The sequence below is a fragment of the Phyllobates terribilis genome, unplaced genomic scaffold, assembly GCF_046119375.1.
Source record: "Phyllobates terribilis strain yellow unplaced genomic scaffold, ASM4611937v1 Scaffold_3__8_contigs__length_932513732, whole genome shotgun sequence".
NCBI classification, from domain to species: Eukaryota; Metazoa; Chordata; class Amphibia; order Anura; family Dendrobatidae; genus Phyllobates; species Phyllobates terribilis.
Window position 1 is genome coordinate 848493286 of NW_027362763.1, and position 24426 is coordinate 848517711.

Below are 24426 nucleotides of genomic sequence, written 5' to 3' on the forward strand. Positions count from 1 at the left end.
GGTCTGTACTGAACCATTAAGGTTAATGGGGTCCTTTGGGTGGCTTCTGCACATTTCATATAAAGGATCTGACCATCCTTTGCACTTACCCAGTTTATTTGTTAGGAAATAGAACAGAGAAATGGAATTCAACAACACAGGTGTGAACAGAGCCTACAAATCACTTACCATCGCATCCTCCATATCATACCCAGTGTATGAAATCACAGCTACAATAGCATTTGTTCCAATTGGATAGTTATCCATGTCAAAATAATCGTACATGGTGGGACGCACGAGAGGACTCTGGGGGGTTTGCAGACGATACAATTTGTTATCAGAGCGATCCTGATAGGTTAAAAGCGGGAACCCCATTGTCTGTTTACCTGGAAATAAGAACAGGACAGTACAGATATTATGTGGTGTTAACAGTGCGATATGGATCCTGTCTGCACACAGTGGGAATATCGTGCATGTACCTACCCATCTGACACTGGTACATGTTCCTAGGACTCTGGTTGTGATCGGAGAAGGGGATGAAGTTGGCCACAACACTCATCAGGCTGTGAGGAAAGAGCTCCTGATGGGTGGTGACTCCGGGCACAATCTCACCCTCATATATCGCCACATTCAAGAAAACCTGGAAGAGGCAAAGATGGGAATCTAGATACATCAGTAAGCCTGAAGATTAGTGCTTTAGAGTTACGTGAAGGAAAAAGGTTTATTATATTATGCAGTATCACAAAACAGAAAACTCACACAGATAGCTAAATTATACTTAATTATTAAATAACCCCCTTATTACCAGTCCTAGATGCTTTAACCCTAAACGCTGTACATAGACAGGATTCCCCATTTCAAGTGTGCTCTACTCCAAAAACTATAAATTCAGCACACCCTGCAATAACAACAAGGAAGAAGCTCAGTTTAATCTCATTTCATTGGAAATGAAGAAATCAAGTTATAACCAGGCAGATTGGGAACAAAGGGCTTTTCACTATTGTATCCTGAGCTGTGTGCACACACAGGAGCAGTTAGTAAGAATGAGGGATAAGTCCATCCGGATCAGCCGAAAATCCCGCAGTGCTGATCCACAGAACTGCAAAAAAATAATAGCCATGAGGCAAAAGCCGTCATCTTCGAGGAATAAAGAATGCATTTCTGACCCCAAGTGTTGCAATCAGTAGACCCTGCATCAGAGAGTCACCTTCAGAAATCTAGAACACAAAACCTACAGTATTATTAACCCCCCAAGAGACACGTCCAGACCCCTTTAACTCTTTCAGCGAATTTGTCATATCAACTTCAACCTCCTACGCCATGAAGAAACCTCATTTCCTCTACAGCAGAGATTAGCAAACAGGAGCACGCTGACTGTTGTGGAACTATACCTCCCAGCATGCCTTAAACAGCCTGCAGATGCCCCATTGTTAGGTTTACAGCTCAGCGTAGCAAAGCATTAATTTAGATAACTTGATTTCATTAGTTGCTAACCCTACACACCCCATAGCATAAACTTTACAGGCAGATTACTCCAGCGCTATTTTTTGGGAGACATTACTTTGCACGCGGATTTGATCGCGACATTGCCTGGGCCGTACCCACGTGGTCCCTCGGTCACTGCCCGGGTCTTACTACCTGGGCCGTACCCACGCGGCCCCTCGGTCACTGCCCGGGCCGTACCCACGCGGCCCCTCGGTCACTGCCCGGGTCTTACTACCCGGGCCGCACCCATGCGGTCCCTTGGTCACTGCCACTCTTAGACGAGTTCGTAGATCACAGTGTGTAATACCGCACCTGCTCCAATGTCCCGATCAGCTCTTCTTTCCCTACTGCCAAGTTCCTAACAGGACGGACCATCCTGCAGGGGGTGGTGAAAATATACAGCCCAGGGTAAAGACTTGCTTTTCCAGTCATGGGAATGAGCACCACCTCCGTCCAGGGTGGGATCTTTTCCTGCGTTACCTGTGAAATAATATAGGTCATATATGATTTACTAGAGATAATTTGTGGTCCACACACCACAGAGAAGACAAGGGCTTCTGCACATATTGTCTCATGCAACCGATGCCATATACTGGACTGTATCCATTCTGGGAGGTCATCAAACCCTCTCACAATGGCAGACATACCTTTGAATGCATTCAGTTAATGCTGATTTAACCCCTTACTGCTCCACGACTTAAAGGAGTTGTCTACTACTCGGACAATCCCTTCTCAATTACTGTATTTCCCCATGTTATAATAAAAACAGCCTGTTCTCACCTCTGGTGTTGGCACTGTTCCAGCAATGTCGGTGCTGGGTCTCCCTGCAGCTAATCAGCGGCCACTAATAGACCACTTCACTGCCACATCCTTTGGATGTAACTGACGTCCGGAGGGGGCGAGCAGTTCTGACTTCATCCGGATATCAGTTACGTCCAAAGAAAGTGACATGAAGAGGTTCATCAGCAGCCGCCGATTGGCTGCAGGGTTCACGTGACAAAAGCATGTCACGGGAGATCCAGCACAGACATCGCTGTAATGGTGCAGTCACCAGAGGGGAGAACACGCGGTTTTAATTTTAACATGGAGGTATATAGTAATTGAGAAGCGATTGTCCGAGTAGTGAACAACCCTGTTAATAGTATGTAATAAAAAGGGTGTGGGCACGGAGGCCGGTCCTTACATGGCCGATGCGGGCAGCGTTACACAGCCAGAACCTGCCTTTAACAGCAATAGTTGGAGCGAATTCTAATTGCTCCTGTTTAACCACTTAATTGCTGCTGTCAATCTAACAATGGCATGATCTTGGAGGTGCAACCCTTGTGGCAATGTCCTTAAAAAGTCCAATCTGTCAATAGAATCACTTAACTCGTAACAGAGTGTAAACAGAAAAGAAAAGTCCAGACCTGACAAAAAAATGCAATATGAAGCAATAAATAAATAAAAAATATATAAAAAAAAAACAAACAAAAACAAGCCCCCATACTATATATAAGTTCATATTTTTTTAAGTTCCTAATATAATAATAAAAAAAAAAGGACCTGGAGAAATGAAATCCAAAAAACAACTGCAGAATTGAGCTTTTCCTCAGGATTTCACCTCAATTGGATTTTTCTCCCTTTTTTCATTACCCTTTACATTACATGGTAAAGTGAATGATGTTATTCAAAACTACAACTTATCCCACAAAAAAGAGAAGTACTATATGATCATGTTGATGAAAAGTTTATAAAAATTCATGCGTCTTAGAGCAAAAAAAACAAACAAACAAAAACCAGCCACACCTCCCACTCTAAAAAATGTTTTCATTAAAGGGAATCTGTCCGCAGGTTTTTGCTATGTAATCTGAGAGCAGCCTGTTGTGAGGCAGAGACCTGATACTAGAGATATGTCAAAAGCTGAGCTGCCTGATGTGGTTTTGATAAAAACCCATTTTCTTTGCCGCAGATCTGGCAATTCTGAATGCTGAGCTCTGTATAACCCCGCCCACACCGCTGATTGGCAGATTGTTTGATACATAGGCAGAAAGCAGCCAATCAGCAGTGTGGGCGGGGTTATACAGAGCTCAGCATTCAGAGAATCGTTTAAAGGATACTTCAGACATTGGCAAAGAGTAGGATACGTTCCAAAAATTAAATAAGAGTCCACATCCGCACAACAGCTAACAGTATGGTGCCCCCCAGTGGTGCTAGAAAGAATGGCATCCAACCTATCATATGACCTTTCAGCCAATCACTGGCTTTATGTTTTTTTGTGGCAAACACCCCTTGAATCCCACAACCATAGGACCATCGGGGCATTCATGTGGTAAATGCCCACCTTAATAATCTTAGAAATCCTCTTTAAATGTGAAGCTCTTTTTCTAAATTAAAAAGGTGTTGTCCCCTTTCAGAAATCTTTTCCCTTTTTTGCAAAGTTCATTGTAAAAAAAACAAAAAACAAATTAAAACGTGTTTCTTCCTCTCCCCGGGTCTTGCTCTGTGTCTCCGCTGCTGCCCCGATCTCCGTTGTTTCGTTGCAGCAGTGACGTCTCAACACCAAACACTGAGCTCAAGGCCTCTGAGCAGCTTTGACATTTGCAGTGATTGACTGCAGCAACGTCGGCATGAAATCACCAGTGCAGCCAAACAGAGACCTGGGCAGCAGCAGTGACAACAGTGGACCTTGGAAGTAAAGCATAATTTTTAACCGTGAACTGTACACTCAAAACTGAATACTCAGGAAAGCAGCAGGAATAAAACGGAGCAAAGACTGGACACCTGACCTGGTGACAGGTCCTCTTTAGGCAAAATACCTTTTAGATCATGTTGAGCAAAAGTTATCAAAATTGACAGCAGGAAAATGAGGGCAAGTAACCCTGGAGAGTTTAGATGATTACAACCTGCAGTCACTTTCTCAGAGGTTAGATGTCTCCCCCCTCCCACCTCAAGAATTACCTTAAAGTTTCGAAGTGTATTGACAAGATTTGGAGCCAAATCTTTGTCTACCCAGCCCACCATGGCTCCATCCAACATGACCTGGTAACAATCCGGAAAAGGTTTTCCAGGAATTCCATCAACTGGAGAGATTCCTGGAAGAAAAAACACCCAGGAAGGTTAATGAGACGCCATCCAAACATCTAAACCATTACGGACCACTCCGCACCCACTCTGCCCCTTTCTTAGATTTGCATTGCACTGGCTGAGATATCTATCTATATACTGTATATATAAAATACATACACAATTTTTTTTTTTCATTAGAAAAATGACTGAAAGTTAGGGTATGTGCACACGATGCAGAAATGAAGCAGAAAATTTCTGCATCTCCCTGGCAGAAAAAAGGCATGCAGATTGTGCATGCGTTTTACCTGCGGAATACATGCGGATTCACATGCATTTCCGCATGTGGATTGACAAGCGCTTTCCAGGCGATTTTAGCATCACTTGGAAAAGTACTTGACAACTAGGTCACACTATATAAATCCATGCAACCGGCATGGATTTATATAGTGTGACCCGAGAGAGTGGTAAAAATAAAAAAATAAACGTATACTTTACCCTCTGATGGCCCGCGCTGCCCTGCTCAATCCGTTCTCCCTTGCCGGCAACTTTGAATTGAAAGACCTGCCGACGTCAGCGTCACGTGACCCGTCACATGACTCTGACCTCAGCGCAGGTCCTTCAACTCACTGCAAAGTGCCGGGAACCAAGCAGGAGCGGTGCGTGGGCCGACAGAAGGTAAATGTACATTTATTTTTTATTTTATTCTTTTTTTACAGCTTTTTTAATGGTACCTGGGTGTGGAGGAGACTCTCCTCTCCTCTACACCCGGGTACCATCCGCACATTAGAAAGCGCCAATAGCGCAAGTACAGATGCAGTCTTGCGGAATTGGCGCATTCAAATGCAAGTCAATGGCGGCGAAAACGCCGCGTTTACGCAAAATTAATTGACATGCTGCAGATTTTTGAGCGCAGCGTTTACGCTGCGGAAAAATCCGCATCATGGGCACAACACATGCGGATTTCAATTGGGGAACATTGCTGCCCTTCTACCACGCGTTTTTAATGCGTTTCCGCAACTGCAAAAACGGCGCGGAAACGCATTAAAAACGCATCGTGTGAACTCAGCCTTATAAGAAAAAAAAATAGTAGAGAATCGGTCTGATTTTCCGATGTGTCTATTTTGGAAATTAATAAACATCTTTGACAAGGCGAACGGTAAGATCCACTTGTCAATTTATTCATACATTTTTTGCAGGAATAACAGGACAAAGTTACGAGTTCAAGGAGCCAGAATTGTTGTATGGCAATACCAAATTTATATAGTTTTTTATCTGTTACTTTTTTTGCATAATAAATAGAAATTAAAAAAATATTTACTTTTGTGGCACCACGATAATTGTATTGGTGTCTGTAGAGTTGGGTATGTTTTGACAGGACGAGCTGTGAGTTTTATTTCTATTATTTTGGCACACGTGCGTCTTTTTCATCACTTTGCAATCTTTAATTTGGTGGTTGGGGATGAGGAGGGAATAAAAATGAAAAAAAAAAAAAAAAATACTCAAAGAAATTCTGGAATTTTTTCTCTACAGTATTTAAGATATAGGATAATTTTATAACTATGGACACGGCAGACATATTATAGGTTTATGGTAAAAAATGCATTTACCTTTTATTTTCAGAAAGTCCTTTGACTTTTTTAAACTTTTTTTTAGTCCTACTATGGGACTTTAACATGTTATCCACTATACACTGCCATATCTCTATATTCTACCTAGGGTCGCCGCTGTTACATGTCAATTGCGTTGTTATCCAGCCAGCATTTACATCTACCAGGTGTGTAGTGAGGGCCGCCGCTCCGGAGCCTGTTCATTTCTTGCACCTGGTATGTAACGTACACGTACATCCCGTCAGGAGAGGGTTAAATTACAGTTATCAAAGAAGATCCTGAGGGTAATGAACACTTATTCTGATTATGCATTAGCACATGGAGCAGACGCATGTACAGTACCTAGCGTGCACAGTAGGACCATCAGATGAGAAGTGTTAGAAGTCTGTGTCACGATCTCACACACCACAGTCATGTGATTCATAAGACCACAGGGTTCTCCGTCTGGAGTGTGGACCGGGCACAGAAAACCCCACGACTCTGGCAGAAGACGACGGACACTTGTAGTCCTCATCTTGGCAAAGGAAGCCCCTCTGTGCACACAGCGAAAGTGAGACAGATAACGGACGAAATTCAGCTTGTCGGCCACTACAGTCAGTCCACTAGTTTGAAGCATGCCAAAACCTAAAACAGGAAAAAAATACCAATAAAATGTGCAGTGTAGATGACTGACAGCCGCAGTTAAATAACTCCCAATGGCCCCATCATGTACTCACCACTTTTGCTGCGCACATTTCCAGTCGCCAGCAGGTATTCACACGATTTGGTGAGGTCGGTGGTGGAACTGAATGTTCTCATGAGGTTTTCTGTATTCATAACAAAGTTACTCTTCTGTCCTCTCTTCTCTAAGTTCAGTTTGGCTCCCAACAGCCAGCCCTCCATCTTTTCCTTTAATAGAAAAAAAGCAAAATATAAAGTTTCACTTCCAGAAGATTCTGATTTTCCACCTGTAAGACAATTGTGTTTGCTTTTCTAGAGAAATTAAAATTTTTAAAGGGAAGCCAGAGGTCAGCGGTGTCATGCAGACATCCCCCAACAGGGTCTAGATATGCAGCTCTTGCATAAGAGGAGGCCAAGGAGGAGGCTGAACCCCCTGAGACAGTCTGTACTCAACCGGTGTCCCCTGCGGCCAGAAGGTCCCCCAAGGGAAATGAAAGTGCTCCAGTAGAAATATCCTTGGGAGAGAATCAAGAGATTAAACATGGCAGGCAGAAGGTCTCATTCTTTGTGGTTTTCTCAATGGAGGTTCAACGCAAAAGATCCATATTTTTGGATATTAAATGAACAATGAGAGCATTGGGCCTACAATATTCCATGATTTAGTCTGCCAAATTGAGAGCGATTGCCTTGGGCTCTACTACCTTTTTTGAGACTCCCAAAGACGCTCTTAGATGGCTGGACACTCATGAGTGGCAGATCCAACAGGACAGGAGAGCCGGAAGGGTCTAAATTTGATAGGTCTTTTGAAGAAGTAACAAAGTACTTTATATCTGGATAAACTGATTGAATGTGCTACGATGCTCAGGCTCTCTCTGCCATTTAGACATTTCAGTACTAGACATGCAAGTTGAGTTTTGTGCAGATTTTGTATTTTTCTTTGCAGTAGCTATGTTCCGGAGGCACCGGTACTTGGGAAATTTGCACTTCATCACAGTAAGGTAAATCCTAGTAAAACTAGTGGACTGGCCAGATATCCCACTCATAATTATGGGCGATTATAACAATGTCTGGAACCCTTTCAAGGATAAGTACCCGGAGGGAGAGGATAATTTGTCTCCTTTTGGAGGTCTTATCAATGAGCTTGGCTGAATAGATATCTGGAGGAAAAGAGCTCCTGACCTAAAGGTTCGCTCGTGTCTCCTCGAAATATCAATGTCATAAACTGACTTGATTCTTTGTAATTCCCCTATTCTTAATGAATATTGAATAAGCCCCTAGATACTTATCAGATCACTCTCCCCTTTTGTTTCGGGTTCAAGTCGGATCAATGAGGTCTAGATAACCTTTAGGCTGGAAACGTAACAATATCACAATTAATTGGTTTGACCCAGAATGGGGTAAGGGGAAAATGTTGAAATTTTTGGCACATAACTTAGGCTCAGCTCCCATTAACGTAGTTTCAGATGCCATGAAGGCCTTCCTGAGGGGGGGTAATAAGCAAAATAAAAATGGTTAAAGATAATTCAAGGGAAAAGGCGGAGGACTTAGAAAATAGGGTGTGGGAGACTGAACGAATATACACTGCTCAAAAAAATAAAGGGAAGACTCAAATAACATCCTAGATCTGAATGAATGAAATATTCTCATTGAATACTTTGTTCTGTACAAAGTTGAATGTGCTGACAACAAAATCACACAAAAATCATCAATGGAAATCAAATTTATTAACCAATGGAGGCCTGGATCTGGAGTCACCCCCAAAATTAAAGTGGAAAAACACACTACAGGCTGATCCAACTTTGATGTAATGTCCTTAAAACAAGTCAAAATGAGGCTCAGTGCTGTGTGTGTGTGTGTGTGTGTGTGTGTGTGTGTGTGTGTGTGTGTGTGTGTGTTGCTTCCACGTGCCTGTATGACCTCCCTACAATGCCTGGGCATGCTCCTGATGAGGTTGCGGATGGTCTCCTGTGGGATCTCCTCTCAGACCTGGACTAAAGCATAAGCCAACTCCTGGACAGTCTGTGGTGCAACGGGATGTTGGTGGATGAAGCGAGACATGATGTTCCAGATGTGCTCAATCTGATTCAGGTCTGGGGAACGGGCGTGCCAGTCCATAGCTTCAATGTCTTCATCTTGCAGGAACTGCTGACACACTCCAGCCACATGAGGTCTGGCATTGTCCTGCATTAGGAGGAACCCAGGGCCAACTGCACCAGCATATGGTCTCACAAGGTGTCTGAGGATCTCATCTCGGTACCTAATGGCAGTCAGGCTACCTCTGGTGAGCACATGGATGGCTGTGCGGCCCTCCAAAGAAATGCCACCCCACACCATTACTGACCCACTGCCAAACCGGTCATGCTGAAGGATGTTGCAGGCAGCAGATCGCTCTCCACAGCGTCTCCAGACTCTGTCACGTCTGTCACATGTGCTCAGTGTGAACCTGCTTTCATCTGTGAAGAGCATAGGGCGCCAGTGGCGACTTTGCCAATCCTGGTGTTCTGTGGCAAATGCCAAGCGTCCTGCACGGTGTTGTGCTGTGAGCACAACCCCTATCTGTGGACGTCGGGCCCCCATACCACCCTCATGGAGTTGGTTTCTAACCTTTTGTGCAGACACATGCACATTTGTGGCCTGCTGGAGGTCATTTTGCAGGGCTCTGGCAGTGCTCCTCCTGTTCCTCCTTGCACAAAGGTGGAGGTAGCGGTCCTGCTGCTGGGTTGTTGCCCTCCTACGGCCCCCTCCATGTCTTCTGGTGTATTGGCCAGTCTCCTGGTAGCGCCTCCAGCCTCTGGACACTACACTGACAAGACACAGCAAACCTTCTTGCCACATCTCGCATTGATGTGCCATCCTGGATGAGCTGCACTACCTGAGCAACTTCTGTGGGTTGTAGAGTCCATCTCATGCTACCACGAGTGTGAAAGCACAACCAACATTCAAAAGTGACCAAAACATCAGCCAGGAAGCATTGGTACTGAGATGTGGTCTGTGGTCCCCACCTGCAGAACCACTCCTTTATTGAGGGTGTCTTGATAACTGCCAACAATGTCCATCTATTGTCTATTCCATTTGCACAACAGCATGTGAAATTGATTGTCAATCAGTGTTGCTTCCTAAGTGGACAGTTTGATTTGACAGAAGTTTGATTTACTTGGAGTTATATTCTGTTGTTTAAGTGTTCCCTTTATTTTTTTGAGCAGTGTATATATGCAGAATAATTACTCTGAAAATATGGCGCAGTGGAAGGATGTCCAACGCTACAGTACACACATTTAAAAAGGTTTAGCCAAAAAAGATTGGGAGTGTGTCTTAATTGACACCTGAGCTCCTGCAGTGACATCCAATGCCGCTGACAGTACCGGCCCTGGCTGGGTAATTCTCTAGATGCCACAGTCAATAGCAACTGCGGGATCCAGAAACTGATTTTATCAAAATTAAAGCAGGAAAGCTAGCAAGTGACACTGCTAGAATCAGGGTCTCCTTGAATTATTGCTGGGGAGGAGAGGGGGGGGGGTGTTTAGAGACAGCTCTGCTCATATAAACCAGTTTTACAATTAGCACATAGTGGGTGAAGGGACCAGAACCTTTGCGCTATTTCTTTGTAGATTGATAATTCGATTTGATCTATGTACCTTTAAAAACATAAGGAACAGTTGTCCTGGCGTTAGCACCTCCTGACTCATTAAACTGTCTGTACTGTCCTCCATGCACTCGCCTTTTGCAAAAGTAAAAAGTTTCCTGGTCATGTGGCAAAGCAAATAGAATTTCTCAATGTTGGCTTTAAGATGTATGCAAATGCACTGTCTGTGAATACACGAAAATATGGTAATTAGTGGGAACAATGGTGTATTCTGTACAAAAACCTACTAAATATTCAACACAAGCAGTTTTCATACATATTGGTGGATGTCAGCTTTCACTGGGGTTACTGCTCACAGTAGGTGCAAGGCTGGATTCACACAGGAACGTTTTGATGCAGTTTCTTCAAGACAAAGTTGGATGTGAATCCAGTGGGAAGGAGAACAACAAGTCCTTCCTTTATACTTCCCACCTAATCTGAATCCACTTCTGATTGGTATGTATGATTCCAGCCTTAAAGGGGTTTTCCCGCGAACAAAGTTAATTTTAATCAACATTTTAATCAATACATCTTGGAATGTGCCCCTGCTGTGTACTGTGTAATGACTGTGTCTGACCGTACAGGAACATGGTCTGATAATACCACATCTCCTGGGCAGGGAAGGAAGCAAAAGAGTATACAGACAGGACAGCAGAGGATCGCAAATGATTCTTTATTTAAAGTAAAACATTGCTTAAAAACAAGCAGGAAAATGTTTTGCGTCACAAAAAGAATCAGCTGTGATCCCATCTGTAATGTCTGTATACTCTTTTGTGTCCTGCCCTGCCCAGGAGATGTGGTATCATCAGACCATGTCCCTGTACGGTCAGACACAGCCATTACATAGTACATAGCAGGGGCACATATATAAGATTATATCAGCACAGGGACATATTTTTTTTTAACATCCAATTGTGAAACATATTTTCATTCCAAAATATATTAATTAAAATAAAATTTATTCGTGGGAATTATTGTTTAAGCAAACAAATGGATAATGAATACTTATGTTTGTTTGGCTGAAGTCCCCATGGTTGGACCCAGAAGAATCGACAAAATCCGGGTCCTGTGTTTCCACCTGCAAGTCCGCAGCCAAGTTGGGTGGGCTGGTGGAGGTGCCAAAGGTCAGACCTCCACTGATAATTTAAGTGACGGCATATTCTAGCAAGAGGTCAACACTACATAATGAATAATTCCAAACTACAAAGACTAACCTAATACATACTTCCACCATGCAAACCTCTTAGGCTGGAAAGATCATTCTGCTACTGGATAATGCAGGAATAATGGCACAGATGCATCTATTGGTGGCATTGGCCAAATAACTGCTGCTTTCATGGCAAATATAGAAACTACTCATTCCTCATGCTACAAAAAAAAAAAAAAAAAAGCATGGCATCTTACTCTAGAAGAAACTCTGCCACCTGTTCATCACTATGCCACTCGGGGACGTAAAACTTGACTCGGAAACGCTCTCCCAGATATTTGAGGGCTTGTTTTTGGGTCTGACACCCCTCATCCATTACCAATCGTAGCATCTGTGTGACGCAGTCTCTGTAGAAGGAATCGTCCTCTTTTCCCTTGATCAGCTCTGTGAAAATCTGATAGTCGGAAAAACCAACTAATGCCTGCAAGAGTGAAATAAACCAGATGAGACGTAGACATAAAATATCTACGAATAATACAAATACATTATTATTGTCCTACAAGGGATGCAGAACCTTTTGTGGTCCGAGGGCCATATTGTCATCATGAATCACTCAATGGCTCCAATAGACTATGTGCCATTACCATCTGAGCAGGGAACCCATTCTCCTAATATTTATGGGGGGGCACAGAGATAGCCATATACCACTCTTTTTTCTGATGTGGAAACTACTTTTAAGCAGCCACATACAGGCATGAATGTCTGTGAGCAGATGGTTGGGGGCCACACAGAATTGCATCATGGACTATATATGGCCCCTGGTTGTACACAACTGGTCTAGATGGTTAGTGAGAGCCCAGACCATGGGGCAGGTGTACAATCACAACTTTCCACAGGTCAGGTGATAAATGTTGGCATGCAGTGGTAGTTGCACATGAGCACTGCTGCGCCATTCATTGTCTATGGCACTGGCAGAGATAGAAAAGTATAGCGCTTTCTGCTCTTCAGAAGTCCATAAACAATATAGTAGATAGAGCCATCTATAGGTTGGATGAAGGCACACTGCTTCTACACCAATACTATAGTTCACATTGCTAAGTATATGTGTGAACAAAGCCTGATAAAGGAGGTAGAGGAACCACAAAATGCAGAAGGGAGCCAAAATCTTTCTGATCACTACGTTTCCGAGAAAACTACTGCGTTCTAGTGTTGGCAATGTATAGGAAAGTTAATTCATGACCTCAATTACGATCTACACTGACCTTCAGTGCAAAGCCGATGGGGAGGAAGAAGAGCTCTTTGTTATAGATGAAATTAACCATTACAGAGCCATTCTCCAGGTAATGCAGATTCATGTTTGCAGCGGTGTGCTCACCTCGGACACAACGGACTGTGATACCTGGAAAGACAAGCGATGTCGCCATGAATGGGTTAAATAATTTTTCATTGCGAGTAAGAATTATGGTATCACAATTACTACCATCTGCTAAAGCCAAATTGCATCTACTACGTGACGCTGCACAGCCGGTTTCATACAGTCGACATTCACAGTGCGTGCTCGCACCACAATTTCTGGACTGGCACAAGAATGTTCGATCTCGGACGCATCAGGACCATGAAGCCCATGACCAGACGTATCAGTCCAAATACAGACTGTAAATGTTGGATGTATGAACCCAGCCTAAAATGTTGTTCCCTCATACAATCCATCATCCGTGAAGGTTTCTGATGGTCCATTATTTCATTTTAACCCCTTCCCATAGGACCCACGTTTTCATCGCTCCTTTCTTTCAAGAGCCATAACGTTTTTTTAATTCTGTCACATATGAGGGCTTGTTATTTGTGGGACGAGTTGTAGACTTGAATGACACCAATCACTTTCCTATAAAATGTACTGACAAACAGGAGGAAATTTCCAAGTGCTGTAAAAAAAGGATTCCACCGTAGTAATTTGGGCTTCATTTTTACAGTGTTAAATGTTGTATGATTCTGCAGATAAACACCAAACCTCAATTTTTTTAAACTAGTAAAATATTTTACAAAAGGTTAAAAAAAAAAAAAAAAAACTACTGGTTTGTGTAGCCATTTTCTTAGACCATTAACTTTTATTTTTCTGTCAACTGAGCTATATGAGGACTTGTTTCCTGCGCAGCGAGCTGTAGTTTTTAACTTTCCATCTATTTTGGGATACATACGTTCTGATCGCTTTTTATTGGGAGGTGCGGTAAGTAAAAAAAACAGCAATTCTGACATTATTTTTCTTTACTCTATGGGTTAAGATTACATTATATTTTGACAGATCAAACTTTTACAGACGTGGCTATAACAAATATTAAAGTTTTGTATCTTTATATTGCTACTTTTAACAGTCTTTTTTAGCCCCTCTACATAATTTGTACCTGTGACCTTTGATAACTAACTACTATATACTAGAACACTGTAGTATTGCAATATATTGTGATATAATTATCTCCTATGAATCTCAGCTCCATCGGACCCACGCTGGTTAGAAATACTGAAATCCCGAATGGTGCAGGTGTGGCTCCTCCGTCCACAAAATCCCTGTGCCACTGATTTACTATACTTGTCATTAACCACTATTGACTGGAGTAGAGCAAAAAGAACAGCAGGACACTGATCCCAAACCATGTCAGTAGCCTGATTAAAGCCCTGCAAGCCTCCTCCGATCTGCTGGCATCTACGGCGCCTCTTCTGGTGGCTCGGTATAAATCATGATGGCGTCACTACACAAAAATGATGCCAACATGCAGGAGAAGGTCCGCAGGGCTCTTCCAGCCAATGTCGCCGCTGGACCCAGATGTTAATCTTATGCTCAACTTCACTACTGATTTGTATTTTGGCAAATTGACTTTATGCCAAGTAGTTTCCCAGAATATGCTGCAATCCAGAAGTGCAAATTCATAATCTTCCCCTTTTAGACAGACATTTACAACATGCCCCAGGATCCCAGCTCAGCAATTTTGGTAACAATGGAAAAAATATGTGCAGACGTCTGTCCATTAAATGCGGAAATTATAACAACAAGGATTGAATTGTCACTTTTTAGGGTCAGTCTACAGACAGACTGGCATCACGATATGACCGCCAACTGGTAAGCCTTAGACAAAATCAGCGGTAATTTTATTGCCTGTTCACACACTGTTCTCGGCCGGGCGAGTTCGGCTCACACGGGACGATGATCAGCTAAGAACGATGATCTTTTATTCTGCATAAGATATCATTACTTCCAATGAATAAACATTTGGCTTGTTCATCGGATGATAGGCAGCCTTTACATGGCAAGAAAATTAGGGCGTTTTAAACAAATGCACGTTCATAATTACCTGGCAGTGCAAATGCCCTTTTAGGATAAATTCACATCACAAGACCAAGATTTATCTTACAGAGGTGAAAAAACAAAGTGCTGAATTTTGTGGTCATAGAAATATCAGCAGAAAAGTACTCACCGTAATGAGTATAGCCTCGGCCTCGGTTCTTCCACTTGGGGCGAATCAAAGCAATAGGAAAATTCCTCCTTGGCATAATGAGCATCCTGATGACCTTCTCATTTCCATTTACTATGAAGTAGCCACCCATTTCCTTCAGATAAAGAACAATAAAACATTGTAAAGCCCATTATCTAAAAAACACACACATCTTAGACCTTATCAAAGGGAAAAATAATCCCCTGGGTGATGTGAAGTGAAGCCCATTTTTGCCAATACCCTATTTATATCGGTTTAGTCCAGTTGATCTAGAGCAGTCATCTGGAAAAATTTGATCGCCTATAGAAAATGATCAGCAAGTGCTATAGCAATAATCACGCCTGATACACACATGTACTAAGGTCAGTATATAGGATCAGTGTCTGCACCAAACTCAGAAGTCATCCATAAACAGAGAAAAGGAGTAAGTCCCAGCTCTTGCTAATTTTGGCTTCTTGCTACAAGACGGTGGTTTTCTACAGCTACGTTCACATGTCCAGTAATCATCCATTAAAATGGATCCAGCAGCAATCCATTGACGAAAGTTGTGCAGACAAAAAAAAAAAAATCAAAAAATCCTGATTTCAACTGGATCCTTTTTTTTCCTAACTTTGAATTCTACGGGAAACGGATCCATTAAATAGCCATCCATTTTTCTTCCATTTCAGTTTCCAATGGAAGAAATCAGATAACAATTTAATGGATCAGTTTTCCATAGGCTTCAATGTTATAAAAAAGGATCCAGTTAAAATTTGTTTTATTTTTTTTTTTAAGCTGGACAAAAAAGTTGTGTCTGCATAAGTTTTATCAACGGATTTCTGCTGGATCAGTTTCAACGGAGGGTGAAATGTGAGCGAGCCTAACAATTTTCTGTATGCCGTCATGGTCGGCGGTGAGAGAGACATCTCCTATAGGTAGACAATGCCAATCTACAACATCCGGGTGACTTTTTGCTGACATAAGAAATTATGGATAGTGAATGTATTGAGTTACGATCTGCAAGCTGTTGTGACATGACAGTCGTCCAAAATCCAAAAGTGCGACAGCATTAACATTACTTGCAATTGTAGGAGTGGAACAAAGATCTTTTGTCACAGTGTAGCCGAACCTTACTAGGATCTACCAAGAGCTACATGTGTGATGGATTATCTTCTGCTTTTCAACGTCTTTATCTAGTTATGGAAAGCTTCACTTCACAGAGATACAGTATGTCTGACATCCCCACCGGTAGGGTTTGGGTCCCGTGGCAATAGATTACCATCTATGGCTTGTGTTTAGGCTGAGAACAGCCATACATCTCAGTATATGGACAGACACAGATGACAGCACCTGACATATCTGTGACTTGTCAGATTTTTTGAGACACACTTTTACAAAATAGATGGCAATAGGATACAAAATGTTATCTTTGTGGTTAAAGGGGCCTCATCAGCTCTCCTGACATGTCTGTTTTAGTAGATGTTTTGTAGACTGTGAGCCCTCGCTCCTCCTGTACCAGTCGCTGACTCGTTTTGTTAAGATTATGTAAATGTTTTTGCTATGTATATCACTATCACATGTAAAGCGCCATGGAATAAATGGCGCTATAATAATAATAAATAATAATACCTGCATTCCTCATCAGAAAACCCTAGTACAAGGTTTCTCATAACTCTGCATTGTGCTATTCCTCTATTATTCCTCCTGGAACTGGATGAAACCCTCAACAGTTGGGCGATACGATCCCCTTGTCAAAGTGATTTGTCCTTACAGAGTCAGCACTGAGTGGACAATGTCACACTATGAAGGCATATCATCCCATCAGGTAACACACAATTGTCCATTTATTCTTAATTTCTAGGAGGAATAACAGAGAAAATGCACAGTGTAGTTTTATAAGGAAATATGATAAAACAAGTTATCTCCCATCTGCAGAATAAGTGATAAATTGATGAACGAGGGCCATCCGACTGCTGGGACCCACGCTGATCGGCAGAACAGGGAACCTCTGTGTATGACCTGTGCTCCCATCATTCCCTATGGGGCTGCCACGAGCCTTTCCAGCAGCCACAGAGAATAAATGCAGCCGCAGCTTGTGTCCAATCTGCTGCACGATCTTATATCGGGGATAAGAGTCCTCCATCAGGGATATAAATTCCTCAATCTGCCAATTGGTGCAGGACACAGCGGTCGGCCATCCACCCATCGGCAGGTTATCATGTACCATTCGCATAGGTAATAGCGTGTTTTAACTGGACAACCACTTTATTGGTGAATATAATTATTAACCAACATGATATGAGACAAATTCTCTATAAAAACACATTGAAGATGGATCAAGTGATTGAATAATCCTCGATCTGCCCTTACCTGCTCCTCTTCATGATGCTTAATGAGTTCCTCTGGTGACAGGCCATACAAGTTACAGAGTTTGGATTTCACCATGATGGGCACATACCCAAAGGACTGTTTGATGACATCTTTCTGAATGCCATTGAGAGACCAGCTAACATCCACCTACAGAAAATAAGAGAAAAAAGACATACAAACTTTCATAAAGGAAGACACCGATCAAGCCGGTGACTACATTCACTCAGGCTACCTCACCACAGCTCATCAGTACCCACCCAAAGAGGACCTGCTGGCTCTTCAGAAATAATGTCATGCTTCATTAAATAACAATGTTTGAGCACGATTTAAGCTCTGAGTTGCCCTGTTACTCCTCCTGGAAATGTAAAAATAACTAACTTCTTACCATTTCCCTAGTCGTTGCAGGTGAGTCCCTACATAATCTGTGTCTGACGCAGCACTGATTGGACACTAATATATTCCTCCCTGCCCTGCCCCTGAAAACTCATCTCTCTGTGGGTCATATATCCATATGCTGCGATTCTGGCTCTGCTACTTCCAGTCTGGATCTGGAATTGGACGAACCGAGCAGGGCACGTCATTGGTGGGGGCGGGCTACCTCTGTGAGCGACACAGTCAGATCAGACGTCACTTTCATCCTCTGCTTGGATCCTGACGATGTTTTGGAGTGACAAGCCCTGTGATATGCTTTCTAATGATCAACAGCACATCACAGGGCTTGTCAGCTGAAGGGACGGCACTTCAAAGCATCGGCAAGATCCAAGCGGAGAGTGAACCCTGATCCGAGCTCGATCATGCGTGGTGCAGACTGACCCTGCCGAAGCTTTGAAATCTTGTCCTTTCAGCTGACAAGCCCTGTGATATGCTTTCTAGTGATCAGCAGCACATTGCAGAGCTTGTCAGCTGAAGAGATGGCACTCGAAAGCATCGGCAGGATCCAGGCAGAAGTGGAGAGTGAAGTCTGATCTGAGCATGCATGCTCAGACTGTGGTCACTCACAGAGGTAGCCCTACTCCCACCAATAACGAGTGCTGCTTAGTTCGCCCGATTCAGGTTTCCAGCTCAGAGACAGCAAAGCCAGTATCACAATAGAAGACTATATCATACACACACAGATGAACTTACAGGTAATAGGAGTATATTAGAAAACTGATTATTAGGAAGAGTTAGGACATATGAAAGGGGATTAAATTAGTAGTGGAAAACCTCTTTAAAGAAGCACTCCTCCTCCTCCTATCAAAGTTTTTATCCTCTTAAGATAATTGCAGCCATTATATTTTATAGAACTGTGTACTTACAATTGATCATTTTTCCCTTCTACCCAGCTAATTCTTCTCTTTTCCATTAGGTCTATGACATCATGTGATTAAAAACTGACTAGATTAATCCTTCTAAGCTATGTGTAGAGACAGGAGGTCAATTTTCCCTGTATGTCTAATAAGTGCCTGGCAGGAGGAGGAAGAAGCAGCTGGGTCAGGAGTTGAAGAGGGGAATGATTTCTGCAGGAACAAGAGACTTCCTGTTTCTATATAGAGCAGAGTAAAGAAAAGAATTAGCTGGTAGAAAGGCAAAATTAGCAATTTTAAGTACACAGTGCTATATGATGACTGCAATATATTAAGAGGATAAAAACTTTGATGGAAGGAGGAGTGCTTCTTTAATTTATTCAAACATTTTCAGGAGGAATGGAGGAACAGTGCAATGTAGATAAAAAGTGTCCCAGAATTCTTATTTTATATGAAATACAGTGGGGACAATAAGTATTTGATACACTGCCAATTTTGCAAGTTTTTCCACCTACAAATAATGGAAAGGCCTGTGATTTTTTTTTTTTTTTATCATAGATACACTTCAACTGTGAGAGACAGAATCTAAAAATATAAACCAGAAAATTACATTGTATGATTTTTAAATAATTAATTTGCATTTTTTTGCATGAAATAAGTATTTGATCACCTACCGACCAGCAAGAATTCTGGCTCTCACAGACCTGTTAGTTTTTCTTTAAGAAGTCCTCCTACTCTGCACTCATTACCTGTATTAATTGCACCTGTTTGAACTCGTTACCTGTATAAAAGACAACTGTCTACACCCTCAATCACACTCCAACCTCTCCACCATAGCCAAGACCAAAGAGCTGTCTAAGGACACCAGGGACAAAATTGTAGACCTGCACAAGGATGAGAAGGGCTACAGGACAATAGGCAAGCAGCTTGGTGAGGAGGCAACAACTGTTGGCGCAATAATTTGAAAATGGAAGAAACACAAGATGACTGTCAATCTTCCTTGGTCTGGGACTCTATGGAAGATATCACCTTGTGCGGTAAGGCTGATTCTGAGAAAGGTCAGGAATCAGCCCAGAACTACATGGGAGAACCTGGTCAATGACCTGAAGAGAGCTGGGACCACAGTCTCAGAAATTACTGTTAGTAACACACTACGCCGTCATGGATTAAAATCCTGAAAGGTGGGAATACATGCAAAATTGGCAGTGTATCAAGTACTTATTTTCCTTACTGTACATGTTTTTATGAAAAAACCATGACCGCTGTACTGGGTCCTGCAAACTGATTTGCACCAGCTATGCTCTAGATAGGTGATACATTGTTAGCAGAACACTCCCTCAATCCTCTTCTGAAATGTGACATACATCACAATTTCCTGACGTCAGATATAAAGACCATCCATCACCACAATCCTCATTATTCAGCCACTAGGGAAAGCTAGGTAGGTGGAGATATTAAAGGGGTATTCTCAAGTTTGAAAGTTATCTCCCATTTTTAGGACAGGAGATAACTTCCGTATTGCTGGGGGTCTGACTACTAGGAATCCCACTGATAACGAGAACTGAAACTCTAAAAAGCCCTGTATGAATGGAGTGGTGATCTATCATTCGCACTGCAGCTCCATTCATTCTTATCTGAGTGCCCAAGACAAGCAGAGCGCTGAGCTATCTCTGGCCGACCCATTAATAATGAATGGAGTGGTAGTGCGCACGACTACTATGCACCATACCAGTATAGCAATGGGGGTGTGCTGCACCTGACCATCTGCGGCAGTCCCATAGAGAATGGGTGGAGCGAGGCATTTCACAGCTCTGTACTTAGAATCAGTGGGGTCCCAGCAGTCGGACCCCCTACAAATTATCCTTTGGGTATGTGATAACTTTAAACGTTCGTTATAAACCATTAAAGGTTTCTCAAAATTTTGATTCCAGGTGAATCCCAGAGGTAGAGTCAAACCTCACCATCAACTTTCCCCGGTATGTACATCTTCGGCCCCGGCATTCTGCTGGGTAAATCTTGGGGTTTTTGCAGAGACTTCCTTTAGGAACCATGGGATGACTGAGGGCTGCGTCCACAATGGCAAATGACACACGGTCACCTTTGTAGGAGAATTCTAGTGGCTTTATAGCCTGAGGAAAGAAACAGAACATTAGAAGGACACTCTGCTCAGCACCTGCCAAATGGTGCTCCAATGGGACACACTGGTTGTGTATGGGCCAATTAATACATATAGAGTGCGTTCTGGGAGCTAAGGGAATACTCAAAACCTAATATAAAACATATTGTCAACAGACCCTTACTGTGATACCAACATGTTTCCTGATTTTTTACATTACAGGAGTAAGAATTCCAAGGTGGCAGCAATAAAATTGGATCTGCCGTTCCTACAGTATATGACATCACTTAAATGGAGCTACAATAAGTCGTGCTGGGTGTGAAGGAGACGGCTGACTTAAATTATTATTATTATTTATTATTATAGCGCCATTTATTCCATGGCACTTTACATGTGAAGAAGGGGTATACATACAAGAACAATTACAATAATCTTGAACACAATGTGACGGCGACTGGTACAGGAGGAGCAAGGACCCTGCCCGCGAGGGCTCACAGTCTACAAGGGAAGAGTGAGGATACAGTAGGTGAGGGAAGAGCTGGTCGTGCAGCATTATTTGTGGAGTGGTGGTTACTGCAGGTTGTAGGCTTGTCTTAAGAGGTGGGTCTTCAGGCTCTTTTTGAAGGTTTCCACGGTCGAAGAGAGTCTGATGTGTTGGGGTAGAGAGTTCCAGAGTAGAGGGGAAGCACGGGAGAAATCTTGTATGCGATTGTGGGAGGAGGAGATTAGAGGGGAGTAGAGAAGGAGATCTTGTGAGGATCGGAGGTTGCGTGCAGGTATGTAGCGGGAGACTAGGTCAGAGATATATGGAGGAGACAGGTTGTGAATGGCTTTGTATGTCATGGTTAGGGTTTTGAACTGGAGTCTCTGGGCAATGGGGAGCCAGTGAAGAGATTGACAGAGAGGAGAGGCTGGGGAATAGCGGGGGTATAGGTGGATTAGTCGGGCAGCAGAGTTTAGGATAGATTGGAGGGGTGCAAGAGTGGTAGAAGGGAGGCCACAGAGCAGGAGGTTGCAGTAGTCGAGGCGGGAGATGATGAGGGCGTGCACTAGTGTTTTTGCAGATTCATGGTTGAGGAATGTGAGGATCCGGGAGATATTTTTGAGTTGGAGTCATCAGGAAGTGGAAAGGGCTTGGATATGTGGTTTGAAGGAGAGTTCAGAGTCTAGGGTTACCCCAAGGCAGCGAGCCTGAGGGACTGGGGACAGTGGGCAGCCATTGACTATGATGGATAGGTCAGTTGGGGGGGTTGAATGAGATGGCAGAAAGATGATGAATTCTGTTTTGTCCATGTTAAGTTTTAGAAATCTGGCAGGGAAGAAGGATGAAATAGCAGACAGACATTGTGGGATTTTGGTTACTAAGGAGGTGATATCAGGTCCAGAGAGGTAGATCTGTGTGTCGTCAGCATAGAGGTGATAATGAAAGCCATGAGACTCTATGAGCTGTCCCAGGCCTAAGGTGTAGATGGAGAAGAGCAGGGGTCCTAGAACTGAACCTTGGGGGACACCGACAGATAGGGGGCAAGATGAGGAGGTGGTCTGTGAGTGAGAGACACTGAATGTCCTGTCCGTTAGATATGAGGAGATCCAGGATAGGGCCAAGTTTGTGACGCCGAGAGATGAGAGAGGTTTTAGTAAGAGGGAATGGTCCAACATGTCGAAGGCAGATGACAGGTCTAGGAGGAGGAGGACAGAATAGTGTCGCTTAGATTTGGCGGTTAGTAGGTCGTTGGTAACTTTGGTCAGTGCAGTTTCAGTAGAATGGTGCGGTCAGAAACCAGATTGTAGGCGGTCGAAGAGGGAGCAGGAGGACAGCTCAGAATGGACGTGTTGTTCCAGTAGTTTTGAGGCATAGGGGAGAAGTGATATGGGGCGATAGCTAGACAGAAAGGATGGGTCAAGGGAGGGTTTTTTGAGGATGGGTGTGATTGAGGCATGTATGATTACAAGACTTAAGTGAAAAACATTTAAAAAATAAAATCAGTTTTTAGCGCCCCCCGCTTTTCCTCATACTGCAGCATCTGTAAAAGTCGGATCAAAATAAGACACCAGAATTGCCGTCTTTCAGTCACCGCACCTTCCCAAAAAAAAAAAAAAACAATAAGGCAAGCTCTTTTCCAAGCGATCTTAGCATCACTTGGAAAAGTGCTTGAAAGTTGGTCACACAATATAAATCCATGCACATTTATATTGTGTGACCAACATAATGTTAAAAAAAAAATTATTAGAATGTAAAAAATAACCTTATAGTTACCTTCTGATGGCCTCGGTCTGCTCCCGGCATAGCTGCTGGTAATGTAAAAGGACCTTCCATGACGTCAGCGGTCCTTTTACATTACCGGTACCCGCCACAGAGCCAGCAGCGACGCCAGGAGCAGAGCGGGGGCCATCAGAAGGTAAGCATAATGTATATTTTTTTTTTTACAGGTACTATGATACCCAGGTCTGGAGGAGAGTCTCCTTCTCCAGATCTGGGTACCATCAGCGCATTAATCGCATAAGATACGCATGACTACATGCGGATCTTATGCGGTCCAATGCAAGTCAATGGTGGCAATTTCTCATCGAAATCGCACTAGAATTGGTCTGGTTCCGGGTTTTACTGCAATGCGAATTTGCAGCGGAAGTTTCCGCATGATGTGCACAGCACATGCGGATTTGCACTGCAGTAAATGGCTGACCTATTACAAGCGATTTTAATGCGTTTTGCGGCATTTTCGCAGCTTAAATGCATTAAAAAATAAATAAATCGCTTCATGTGCACATAGCCTAAAAAGTGATCAAACTGCACCAATAAAAACTTCCCCTCGGCAGATAAAAATCAAACCCACACCGCTCCATCCACAGGGCTTGGGAAATGGTGACAAACCACAGTTTCTAGCAGAGCCACAGACATAATCCTCACAACTTTGGTATCACCGTCATCGAACTGACCGGGAGAACCGGGTTTTCGGCTTATCTTTACAGCACAATGAAGAACGTACAAAAATAAAAACTACAAAAAAAAAAAAAGGGATGAACCAATTTTTTTTTTTTTAACCAACTCATTGCACTTGGGACTTTTTTCTCCTGATTCTCAGCACAGTATAAGGTAAAGAGCACGGTGCAAAACTACACATCATCCCGCAATAAATAAATGTCTGCATGGTACTGGACGAAAAGGAGGAAAAAACAATCACAAAAGCAAAAATAGTCTCTGCCCTTAAAAATCCTAGTCAACCCCTAGTGCAATACCTCCACAGTCCAGGGCCTGCCCCTCGCTGCCCGCAAAAGCCCCTCTCTCCCCTCTGCAGCTCCTCACCTGGATCGCCTGGTACAGCCCGTCAGTCATGGCCTCATTGAAGCTCTCGGTGTGAGCCCTGGTCAGGTCCTGCAGCGGCGGGTGCTGCTTGCTTCCAGGCTTTCCATAGCTGGGGTCTGTCAGCTTCCTCAGACTGGGCTGGCTCGGCAGTGTGAGCCACTTCTGGGCTCCCTCCATAGTGTGCAGTGATGGCGCTCTGCCGCCTGGACTACAGGCAGCACATGTGCAGGAAGATGGGGGACAGTATTCACACGTGCACTCTCTGCTTCCGCTACAGGCGGCAGCTGTCAATGTCACCACTTCCGCCTACTGGAGCTGCGGCCATTTTGGCGTAGACCTTA

At 43.2% G+C, this 24426-nt stretch overlaps 1 protein-coding gene across 1 annotated transcript in view; it reads right to left on the reverse strand.

Moving 5' to 3' along the window:
- POLR1B (RNA polymerase I subunit B) overlaps positions 1-24361 on the reverse strand; it is a 35090-nt gene extending 10729 nt beyond the window's left edge. The window contains exons 1-13 of the mRNA XM_073672527.1: positions 24086-24361; positions 20627-20794; positions 17380-17526; positions 15013-15145; positions 12808-12944; positions 11803-12026; positions 10412-10583; positions 6833-7004; positions 6459-6740; positions 4402-4535; positions 1777-1944; positions 463-619; positions 169-365 (exon numbers count right to left, since the gene is read on the reverse strand). Of these exons, the coding sequence (XP_073528628.1) occupies positions 169-365; positions 463-619; positions 1777-1944; positions 4402-4535; positions 6459-6740; positions 6833-7004; positions 10412-10583; positions 11803-12026; positions 12808-12944; positions 15013-15145; positions 17380-17526; positions 20627-20794; positions 24086-24262 (2268 nt within the window). The 5' untranslated portion in view covers positions 24263-24361. The remainder of the gene's footprint in view (positions 1-168; positions 366-462; positions 620-1776; positions 1945-4401; positions 4536-6458; positions 6741-6832; positions 7005-10411; positions 10584-11802; positions 12027-12807; positions 12945-15012; positions 15146-17379; positions 17527-20626; positions 20795-24085) is intronic.
- Positions 24362-24426: the final 65 nt, after the last annotated feature.